The following is a 12,309-nucleotide window of genomic DNA, read 5'->3' on the forward strand; positions in this document are numbered from 1 at the left end:
ATATATAGGTTTTTGTCCGGGGTTCCCCCCCTCACTTGGAATAACCTTAAATTCTCTGGACTTCATACATGAGAGCATCTATCAATTGCAGATTTTGACAGTGACTTTGCCAAAGGATTCTGTGATCATTCACTTTAGTTTTCTTTAATGATCTTCCAGGCCTTTGGGTATTAACCAGCTGGCAAGTTCATTCCATTTTTTCCCTTCTTTGCACCAGATTGTTTTTCTACTCCTACAGTTTTTATATCTCTTTGTCTTTTGGTCTAAAGATGTCCTCCTTCGCTTGTATTTCATCACTATACAGCTCTTCACAGAGAGTTCCAGTGAACAGCTACCAAATACAAATTGGCAGCTTCTGATTCCAAATGCCTGGAATCAACTCGGGATCATTTATCCGCTTAATTTGTCCCAAGATAATAGGTGGCAATATAAGTGGTTGTGAAGCTGCTTGTCATTCAATTGTATGACTATGTTTGAGTGGACTTTAATTCCAAAACATTTAATAGAATACTTTTGTGAAATAGAAACTGACATCTGCCCACCACAGAGCATATATAGAGAGAATATAAATAGCATATTACAGAGGACTGATATTTTCAAAGAAATGCATTTTAAGTCACATTTTCTTTTGTTGATTATCTGGAATTTTTTTCAGAATTAACTAACTTTAATGGAAACCCATCCTCTTTTCATCCTGCACCCATATGATTTTGCAACTATGATTCTAACACAAATCAAATAGCCAAATAATGAAGTCATTTGGCAGCACTTTGTTTACAGAGCATGGTTTCAGATAATATTCTGCAAGAATGAGTAACAAAAACACCAGCAACCATACAGCCAATATACACAACACAAATCACTCTCACAGCACTCACAGCCAGTACATTCCCTCACAACATAAAGTGTCAATTATAAATCCTAACTAGTGATCAAGAATATAGGTTTTACAGGTGTGTGTGTGTGTGCGTGTGCGCAAGATATGATATAGGAATTCTGAAATCGGCAGTCACAAACCCACAGAGATGGGGGTTATGCAGTGGGTCGGTGTGAAAGTTAAGAGAGAGAGGATTTTGGAACTAGACTGGAAACTTTGGATTCGCTAGGTCTCTAAAATGAAATTATTGTACTGGCTTGCTTCTGACACTGAGGTCCAAATGCTGAAAAAAGCAATCGCATGTCAGTGAACAGAGACTAAAGACAGAAGCAAGCCTAATATGAAAGCACTTCACAGCGTGTAGAAAGCTTGCTCAAAGGTTGGATTAAAACACCTGTCAGTCCATGATGAAAATCATAAAACAATCCTTGGAAACTCATATTGCCTTCAAAAAACTTGATTAAAGGTTTGAATACTATTAAAACTGTAGGCCTAGTAGTTGTCAAATTATGATTTTAGAACTAGATTAGATGTATTTGTAGCCTAAAAAAACTACAAAAATGTTCTGCGGTTTATTATAGCATCCCCTTTGTGCTGTTTTTGAAGTCTTTTCAGTCTGTTAAATTAGTGTCAAGATTTTAGCATTGCATTCTATCTGAATCTAATATTCATCCACACGTATTTTAGACTGTTAAAATTATATACTGAAATTAAATATAACTGATCATTCAAAACCAGCAGGCTCAAATATAATTAACCTTTATTTTCTTTTTTTTTCTTTTTTTTTTTGGCCTGTCCCGTTTGGCTCTTTTGCCATCAGAATTGTTGTCTAAAGGCAAAGAAAGATGCCCAACGGATTTACTTTACCAAACTGACCATCCCAGCCTTGCCGTAATGGTCCATTTGATTCACCTTTTATTGTTTATTTTATTTTCACTTACTGAATACGGGACAGACTTGACTGGGGGAAAGAAGGGGAGAAAGAAAGAGGGAAAGAGAAACAGCTGAGAAGAGGGACGGGGGAGAAGGGCAAAAGACAAAAACCAACAGAACGGGCAGAGAAAAAAAAATGCATATATCAATCACCTGGATCACCTGCTGAGAAAGAAAAAAGAAAGCAAGCAGAAGAGAACAAGAGTAATAGAATAAACAACATCACAATGATATATGGGAATATGACAGTAAATACTAAATGTTAAACATTATTGTGCAGCACATAAGATCAACAGAACACAGTGTGCTTTGAGGTAGGAGCCAAAAAGGGTGTAGTTTGTGGGTGTGATCACCCGTGTGTACACCTGTGAGCATGGACGCGCTTGTTTTTTGTTTTTTTAAAAGGTTCCTTCATGTAATAATCTGCTAGAGGGTGTGGGGGGGCCACAGCCCCGTCCTCCAGGGCGTGAAGCAGGTGTGGAGGAGATCAAAACTCCAGACATCCAGAGGCCCCCAGAACACAAGAGACCAAGGAAGACCAACAGAGGGGCAGCTGCGCCACTGTCCCGGAAAGAGCTGAGGAGAGTCCCAGATGAGGGCTCACTCAGCAGCCGCGGAGCAGAAGCCAGGGGGAGTTGCAGTGACGCGCCCGTGAGCTCCGCCGGCAGCCAGCCGCGCCTGAGTGACCGAGCCCCAGGCCGAGAGGCCGGGGGCACCCCACCTCCGAAGTGGCCCGAGCGAGCCCCAGGCTCCAGGCCCCGATAAGCGGCCGCCAAGGAGTGAGCCGGTGTGTACCTGGACGCCCATCCCCGGACACAAAGAACCACCAACGCACCGATGTCTGAGGGGGTCCGCCACTGGCAGGGGAAGTGGTGGTAGGGGGAGAAAGGCCTCCAAACCTTGGAGGGCCTGAGATGTCCCCAGAGAGGTGGCGCCTGACACCCAACCTGACATATAGACACAGACATACAGGCACACACAGATACAAACATCCATTCCCACCCTCATGCTCTCATATGCACTTACTCCACACTCAACCAACGTGGAGACATACATAAAGAGACGTTGTACACACGATCACACTCCCCAAGCATACTCTACAAACCGGGTCTAGGTGCCCCCGCCCCTGGAGGGGGGAACTGCACCCAGACCCAGGTGGTGTTTCCCTTTTCCCTGCGGTGGGGGGAGGCAGACCGCCCCGACTCCGCAGCAGCAGGAAGGCTCCACACTCCAGACCGCAGTCGGACGGCCAACTCCTCCTCCTAGTCCTAGCCCCCCTGCTCCAGCAGGTCGCAGAGAACGGGGGTGAGAGAAGACTCCGAACCTCCCTCCACCCGCTCATTGTAGTGTTGATGCATGTGTGTTCTAAGGTGCATTTAAAACCCAGGAGGGCTTGGAGCTACCTGCCAGAGAGCAGCAGGTAAGCGCATGGTCCCTCCTGCTAGCCCTCAATGTCTACGTGTATTTAAAATTGAGAGGTGGGCAACGATGCCAGGGGTGGGGTGTACACCCTGATGGTACTTTGGACTCCGTGTATCGTGCCCACCCCCAAGATCCTATATGTATGTGTAATGAGAGTGTGAGTAATGTGAATGTCTAAGTTGTGGGATAAAATTGAGGCAGAGGCAGCCAGAAGGGGACAGAGGGGAGGGGGGGGGGGGGTAGCCTCCTCTGCACCCTGGTGACATAGCCCTACTCCAAGGCCCTGCATGTGTGGGTGGTTGTGGTGGAGCGGGAAGAGGGAGGCAGCTGGAGATGGGGAGGGAAGGAAGGGAGGGGCAGGTGACCCCTCCCTGGGGCCAGCTCCCCCGCTGACCCCAGTAGGCACCCCCATACTCCGCGACCCGCCAGGGAAAGGGGGCCCAGGCCCATCCAGACCGGGCCCAGTGCAGCAGCGCCGCCCGGCCCCACAGAGCCCGGGACAGTCCACCCAACCCCACCACAGAGAAAACTGCACCCACCCCACCATCCACTCATCTTCCAGACTACATAAGACAATAAACACCCAGGCTGAGATCTTCCTCCACCTCTCCTGTATCTCCCCCTCCTGCAGAGGCAGCTCCTGAGGAGAGGAAAGCTCCTGCAAGATGTGACAATCTCCCCCACCAGTTGAAGAGCCCCCCAGGTGGCTCGACGCACCGGCGGCACCCTGCTCCAGGGCTGGGCCCCCATGCACCCACCCGCCCACAACCCCGGCAACACACCAACCAGGACCCAAGCCCCCGAGGCCCGGTCCGGGTCCCAGCCCAGAGACGGAGCGCCCCCAGAACCTCACGCCCATCCCGGACCCACCCAGGGGCAGCCAGGCTACCAGGTCAGTAACCCACGTCCGTCAGCACAGACCCTCCCCCTAGCCCCGCTGCACGCAGCCGCGAGGAAACAGTCACCGGAGAGCCAACAGAGCCCCTAACCGGACATGACCGCTACCCCGGGTTGAGCCCCCCAAGGAAGATGCCTCCGGGGAACCCCCCGACGCCCTAAGCCTGTCCCTACCCCCACACCAATCACAACAGTGAAGGCGGGACCAAACTATGACCCCCCACCCCCACTAGGTGATGGAGCTGATCAAAGGAGCCCAGAGCAATTGATCTGATGTGGTGGCAGAGGCTGTATCAAGACTAATGTAATCTAATAGATAATTTCTATATTGGTTAGAATTAAGATTATTTTTATTTTTCCAGTTCATGAGGACTGTTTTCTTGGCTATGCATAGGGCAGTGAAAACCATATGGGCGATATTCTTTTCTGAAGTGACATTATCTAAGCTGCCCAACAAACACACTAAGGGGGAAGTTGGAATGTTACATTTCAGACACTTCGATAAGTCTTCACATATCTCGCGCCAAAACTTCTGAACTGGTGGACAGAACCAAAGAGCGTGGATATAATTGTCCGGTGAATTGGTTTGGCAGTGTGAGCAGTTGTTGGTAGACGTAAAGCCCATCTTGAACATCCGATGACCTGTATAGTGCACTCTATGTAATATTTTGTATTGAATTAATTGAAGACTGGGATTTCTAATTAGATGAAAGGTTTTTAAGCAAATCTGAGACCAGAAGTTTAGGTCTAAGTTAACTGATAAATCCGCTTCCCATTTTGCAATAGGAAGTGATATTGATTCATCTGTTTTAGAAAGCATTCTGTATATTTTGGATAGTAATTTGGGGGGTTTAAGAGTAAGAAATTGAACCACACTTGGTGGTGTTTGTAGTTCAACTTGACCCGGTTTAAATTTCTTTTTTACTATGGATTTAATTTGTTGATATTCTAAAAATCTTTTCTTGTTGATCCCATATTGTGTAACTAGTCCGTCAAATGAAATAAATTCTGTTCCTTCTAGTATATGTTCTAAATATTTGATTCCTTTATCACTCCAATCTGAAAAGTTTATCATATTATTGTTTTGTAATATGTCAGGGTTGTTCCAGATAGGTGTACGTTTGCATGGGATTAATGAAGACGCCGTCAATTTTAGAAACTCCCACCATGCTGTCAGAGAAGAGCTGATGTTGATGCTTTTAAAGCATTCATGTCGTTGGATGTTTGAGCTGATAAATGGTAGGTCTGAGATCTCTAGATTATTGCAGAGTGCTTGTTCTACATCTAGCCAAGGTTCATCTAAGAGGGTGTGTTTTAGCCATCCTGAGATAAACTGAAGCCTGTTGGCTAAGAAGTAGTGCTGAAAGTTAGGCAGTTCTATTCCTCCTTTATCCTTGGTCTTTTGTAGTGTTTTTAAGCTTATACGTGGGGGTTTATTTTTCCAAAGGAATTTGGACATACATGAATCTAGAGATCTGAACCAATCTTGTGGCGGTTTAGTTGGGATCATTGAGAATAAATAATTTATTTTTGGTAAGACCATCATTTTTATAGCGGCAACCCTTCCCATGAGTGATATGGGTAGACATTTCCATCTAGCCAGATCATCTTCTACCTTCTTTAAAAGTGGGATATGGTTTAATTTAGTTAGATCTGCAAGCTTGGGAGAAACATTAATACCTAAATATTTTATATTTCCCGATTGCAGTGGTGTAGAAGAGGAATTATGGAAGGAGCAATTAATCGGTAGGACTGTAGATTTTGACCAGTTAATTGAGTAATCTGATATTCTTGCAAAAGAGTTTATCAATTCAATCACCCCAGAGATATTGGTTTGTGAATTTTGGAGAAAGAGTAACACATCATCCGCATAAAGGCTGATTTTATGTTCCACGTTCTTGCATTTTATGCCCTTAATTACTGAATTCTGTCTAATTGCTGCTGCTAGTGGTTCAATAAAAATTGCAAATAGTGAAGGGGAGAGTGGGCATCCCTGCCTGGTGCCCCTCAAGAGACAGAAGCTGGAGGATGTCTGGTCATTTGTTCTAACACAAGCTGTTGGGGAATTATATAATATTTTTAACCAGTTTATGAAAGAGGATCCAAAACCAAATTTGTGTAAAGTTGCAAATAGAAATTTCCAGTTAACTCTGTCAAATGCTTTTTCTGCGTCTAAAGAGAATATTGTAGTTTCTAGGTTTTTACTGTATGAGTAGTCTATCAAATTAAGTAATCTACGTGTATTTGTTGATGAGTGCCTACCTTTTATGAAACCAGTTTGGTCAGGATGAATTAAGAGGGGGGTTATTTTCTCCAGTCTCTTTGAGAGAGCTTTGCAGATTATTTTAAGGTCTACATTTATAAGGGATATTGGACGATAGCTTGAGGGATATACAGGGTCTTTGCCTGGTTTTAGCAGGAGATTAATGTTTGCAGAATTCATATTTGATGGAAGTCTGCCCTTTTCTTTAATTTCCAACAACGTTCTGTAGAAAACTGGTGCTAGAATCGACCAGAATTCTTTGTAGAATTCTGCAGGAAAGCCATCTGGACCTGGAGCCTTATTATTGTGCATACTTATCAGGGCTTCCTGGAGTTCACCTTTATTTTCAAATCTTACAATGTCAGATGAAATGAAACATGACTTTCACCATGGATTTGATTTTTGTGCCAAGATCAGAAAGTACAAAACACAAAAATAAATACATAGAGATAAATAAGAACTGTTTATCAAACGTTGAATAAATACATCTGTACACACTTTAACAACTTGGTCATTTTTGGAACAACTAATTTCCCACTGCTAATCAAATACAGAAGGCCATAGAAACTCTTAACCACTAATGCAATTTAGGCATACAGTGGGGCTGGCGCCTAGCCCAGTTGTCATTGGTTGAGAAGCAGGGTATGCTGTGGACAGGTTGCTAGTCCATCACAGGGCTAATACATAGAGACAACCACATTCACACCTATGACCAATTAAGAATCAACTCTTAACCTTGTATACACATCTTTAGACTGCGGTTGGAAATCAGAATATCCAGAGAGAACCCATCCAGGCTTAGGGGAAACATACAAACTCTACACCAGAAAGCCCCAGCCAGCAGATTGAAACCCAGAAACCTTCTTGCTATCTTGAATTTATTCATAGCTGTGTAGAGTAGTGCAATACTTATTTTACTCAAAAAAGAAAGCTTACAAGCAAAGGGCTCACATTTATGGGCCCTGGTTGTATGCATACTTTTTCAAGAAATTATTAAGTCATACTTACATTGACTATGGAATACTCTTGTACAAGCAGGCTTCATCTGAAAATTAATTTCACTGTTATCGAGAGTGACAGTAAAAGATTAGAGTAGAGTAGAGTACTGGGGATACTTATCAACAATATCAGCCACAACTGTTTAGTACATGAGTTGGAATGTGGGACTTGATTCACTATGAATAAATCATGAGCCTTCATACAGTACTACTTTTGGGGACATGCTTTGTGTTTCAAAGTAAGGGCCTGCACTTTTATAGCGCTTTACTTAGTCACTATGGACCCCAAAGCGCTTTACACTACATTCAGTCATCCACCCACCCATTCACCCACCTATCCACCCACCCATTCACACACTGGTGATGGCAAGCTACATTGTAGCCACAGCCGCCCTGGGGCGCACTGACAGAGGCGAGGCTGCCGGACACTAGCGCCACCGGGCCCTCTGACCACCACCAGTAGGCAACGGGTGAAGTGTCTTGCCCAAGGACACAACGACCGAGACTGTCAAACCTGCAACTTTCCGAGTACAAGACGAACTGTCAACTCTTGAGCCACAATCGCCCTAAGTAATGCCACTACAGCAGACGGCCCTAGATTTCTGTGCCAGGCCTATTCACAATGTTACTCCTTGAGAGGCTGAACCCTACACATCACTTCTGTCCCCAGTAAATCTGTATAGGGGGACTGATGAGGTTGGTGCTACAAAAGCCAAGCCATCTCTGTCTGTGTATTCAGGGGGAACTGTCCATTTTGAAACCACCAGGATCAACGCCAGCTTCTTATGTCTTCTTTTCTGAACAACTAGCAGGACTGCACAAGCATCCAAGAGGGTGGATGGTTATGGGTTGGCAAGAGATCTAAAATGACAAAGTAGACGTGTCATTTGGATAAAAAAAAAAAAAGAAAGAAATCTTCCTCAAATTTTTGGATTCTCTTTTGGACTATCTTATCGCCTACTGGCTTTACTGTGGACATTAAGTTTGTCAGTTCAGATGCCTGGAAAGGGCTGCAATGTGGGGGAGATTTTGTGTGTGTGTGTGTGTGTGTGTGTGTGTGTGTGTGTGTGTGGCACAGTGAAATAGGTTCTCTGTGATTTTCAGTTGTAAGTAAACAGCAGCTACACTTCTACCACATATTGCAATTTTTCAGTGGTGGGAGGCAGGGACCCCTGAATATAGAATTTATTGAGCTTTTTCCCACCTGTTTTAAACTCCGGGAAAGCTACTAGAAAAAAGAAAGCACACCAGCGTATGTGTTGCTTCATTGAATATACCAGTAGTTCCTGCAGAGGTTTTAACAAGCAGGTGAAGAAGTCAAGTGCCCTTGCAAATACATTTTGCTATGGTTTTTAAAAAAAAAAAAAAAGGTCAGCATTGCTCTCCAGTTGTCCTGCTAAACAATGGTGGGAAAGCAACAGGAGAGAAAAAATGTCATTTTTCTACAATAAGAAAATACTTAACTGCTTAAGTGAAGTCCGTTTTTCTGATGACTGGTGACAAAACTTCTTCATTGCTGTGTAACGGCAACCTTCACTGTTTTTTTTTTTTGTTTGTTTGTTTTTTGTTTTTTTGTTTTTTTGAGGGGGGGGATAGGACAACCTTCACTGTTGCTGTGAAGGACGTTAATGATCTTTTCTTTTTTCACCAGTAGAAGTGATTTGAATGATGGAGTCTGGAAACAAAGATATTCTTAGACATCCAGCATGTGAGGATATAAAACGTATAGCTTTAGAAGCCACTGACCATTTAATGGCTGTTTGCACTGGAAGTGTTTGAAGAGGTATAAGCTTAAGTGTTTATTACAATAGCACTCATTTGCCCAAGAAAATCATCTTGAAGGACCATAATGAGTTTTGCAATAGCTCAGCTCAGATGTCAGTAGCCGTGAAGGAAAGTCTGCACTGTGCTAAAAAGAGGACATTTTGCATAATTGCAGTGCACAAATGCAAGACAACAACATAAAGCTCATTAATTAACATGTGGAAATTGTGGGCTTTTATCATCAGTCCTCACTTCTGCCATCACTCAGCAAGTTATGTGAAGAATAGCTCTTGAATACAGATTAAAATTACAGCCATTCTGACCACATTCTGTAATGTTCCAAGTTGTTTCTGGAATGCAAAGTACAGACTGTGCAAACTGTAATCAGGACCACTACAGTTCTGCATCAATTTATATTTGGTTGTGATGTGTTGTTAGGGGACCTCTTTGCCCATCAATGCACAGAGCAGGAGAGCAGCAGCAAAAGCAATAACAGCCCCGGGTGCAGAACAGAGAAGGCATCTGCAACAACAGACTTTGGATAGAGTTACTGTAAGTGTCAAAGTGGCTTGTAGCCACAGCAGCAACTATAGGCACACTAAAGCAACTTAAAAATGATATGTGCCAATTGGATGCATGGGAGGATATCAACTGAGTGCATTTGTGAATCTACCAGGATTGCAGGCACATCTGTTACATGCATATTTATGAAGATCTATTCAAGACCTTTCCATATATCTTGCTGACTGATGGCTGAAATTCAGTGCTTGTTTATGCATATATAATTGTATTTTTTTATAAATCTGTATAAAGTAACTTGTACACCGTGCCAGGATTTGATTATGTTTTACAAGATGAACAAATGACACTCATATTCTGCATACTGTTTGCAATGTGATAAATTAAGTCTGCAATACTGATTAACGGCAGAAATTACTGAGTGGATGATCTGATGGCACAGTACCTGATAGGATTATTTCCTTCCATTTAGGCGTGTGTCTGCAGAGAGTTGTGCACTTTATTGTCTCTGTGTTGCTACACATGTGTTCAGAGATGCACAGTCTGAGGTTTTGCTGCAAGTTGTTTCTGTTTTTGTGCTGTGTTGAAATTGTCTAAGGTATGACAATTTGTGCAGCTGTCTCCACTTCTTTCACATCCACCTGAGGTAGATAAAGAGTGGAGTGAAGACTTGTCAGCCTGTTTGATAACGTTTAAATCAAAGTTCTGCTCGGGGCATACTCGTCTGAGCCCTTTGTTACAGAGATCTGCTTCACACTGACAACAATCTCAGCTTGAGCAGCAAAAAGTTGAGCTGGAATAATTTTGAGCAGATTCAGAAAGCTTTAGAAATTGCTTAGCCTGTCAAAACTCTGAGCATTTTTTTTTCTTATTAATGCAATGTGGATTTACCTGTAGCCAAGTCACAAATAGGCTCTTTTAAAGGTTAAGTTGTAAAGGGTCTGAGAAAAAAAATGCTCAGAGGCAAAATTGGATAAGGAGGTTGAGTGTGCCTTTGCCTTTTTTTTCCGTGTGGAGATCAGTTCATAGCAGGTTAGAGTAAAATGTCAAACAAAATTCTTACTTATTTGCAGCATCTCAACAAGGTTGACTTGACCTGTGGGAAAGCACTGACATTTAAACTGTTCCAAATTATTCACCTGTGATGATTTCTAATTTACTTTTTCTAGTGTATCCAATGTGCTGTGTGATAGAAATGAGCCTTTTATTATCCCTGTATTTAGGTGTGACCATGCACTTATCCCCCAGGGTGCACTCTGCACAGGTCACCAGGTCTATCAGAGAATTAACATGGATAGAAAGACAACTGCTGAGAGCATGACCAAAAAGTTGACTCTGTTCATCTTGACTTTTTCAGTGGACGAAACGCTTCGCCACTCATCCAAGTGACGTCTTCACTCTCAGCTGACTGCAAGTTTCTCCAGCCTTATAAACAGTACATTTACATAATGACTAAAACTAGCACGACTAACGAACAATGGCAATGTTCGTCGATGAACCTTATAATAAGGTTCGTCCATAAAACATTTCTCCCACTGAAAACACTATGTCCAGAGGATCAGGAATTAACCTTTTGTGATTTTCTTACCTGGATGATTGAGCATGCATCAAGATACTCAGAGCATGGTGGTGTAGTGGTTAGCACTGTTGCCCCACAATAAGATAGTCCTGCGTTTTAATCATGTCTGGGGTCTTTCCGTGTGGCATTTACATCTTCTCTCCAGCTACTTCCTCCCACAGTCCAAACACACAGATGAGGGATGGATGGATATGTATAATGCAAAAGTTACTCTATATTTTTTTTCAGGAACACGTTGTTCTAAAAACAAGAGTCTGGAAAATAACGGGGGAAAATGCTCCTCTTTCAATAACCATAATAATTCATTAAAATTGTTATAATAATTAATCCAGTTGTATGTTAATCATCAAAGAGTAGTAAACAGTTACCGACTAAAGTGAAAAATTTAATATTTTAATTTCAGCTTTAATTAACATTTTCAAAAAGAATACTTGTGTGCTGAGCTGCCTTTTAATCTTTGTGAGACATTTGGGAAGTCACTCCACCTCAGCCTTCCAAGTTATCTAAGCTTATGGGATTTCATCATCTGCTTAATTGCTTACCCTAATTTGCTTTGCTGGCACTGTCACAGCCCCATTGTACTGTTATCAAATCACTGGGCACTGTAATTAACTTTACATTGTAACCACCACCTCTGTAACTGGTGCAGGCCAACTGTTAAATGGTCTTCATTGTATTTTTTTTTTCTGTTCTTGCAGAATGAGTATACATGTCCACGCCCCCTACCCGGTGCCTGGTTGGGAGATTTGCCTACCATCCATTAACCCTCAAACGGACTGCTTTCGGATGATGCAGCAAACCACAGAGACGCAAGGAGAGAGACATGCAGAGAACCCACCAGGATCCTACTCCCATAGTTCACATTTAAGGACACACTTACAATGGCATTCCATGCTAACAAAGGCAACCACGGACCAACACAAGGAGACACTACTGTCTTTTTTTTTTTTTCTTAAAATTTTCATCACATCGCTTCATCACTACACAGATACTGACACTGATGATTGTGAACATACAATCTTACTGTATGTTGCACAGTAGACCTTTTGATGAAAAC

At 42.8% G+C, this 12,309-nt stretch overlaps 1 protein-coding gene across 1 annotated transcript in view; it reads left to right on the top strand.

Annotated features, from left to right (window-relative positions):
- Positions 1-12,016, top strand: part of lrrtm4l1 (leucine rich repeat transmembrane neuronal 4 like 1) — a 66,941-nt gene extending 54,925 nt beyond the window's left edge. The window contains exon 3 of the mRNA XM_085357070.1: positions 11,951-12,016. Coding sequence (XP_085213196.1) covers positions 11,951-12,016 — 66 coding nt within the window. The remainder of the gene's footprint in view (positions 1-11,950) is intronic.
- Positions 12,017-12,309: the final 293 nt, after the last annotated feature.

This window comes from Diplotaxodon limnothrissa, linkage group LG7 (assembly GCF_057381915.1).
Source record: "Diplotaxodon limnothrissa isolate DT_005_m linkage group LG7, D_limnothrissa_male_GT1.1, whole genome shotgun sequence".
Classification (NCBI taxonomy): Eukaryota; Metazoa; Chordata; class Actinopteri; order Cichliformes; family Cichlidae; genus Diplotaxodon; species Diplotaxodon limnothrissa.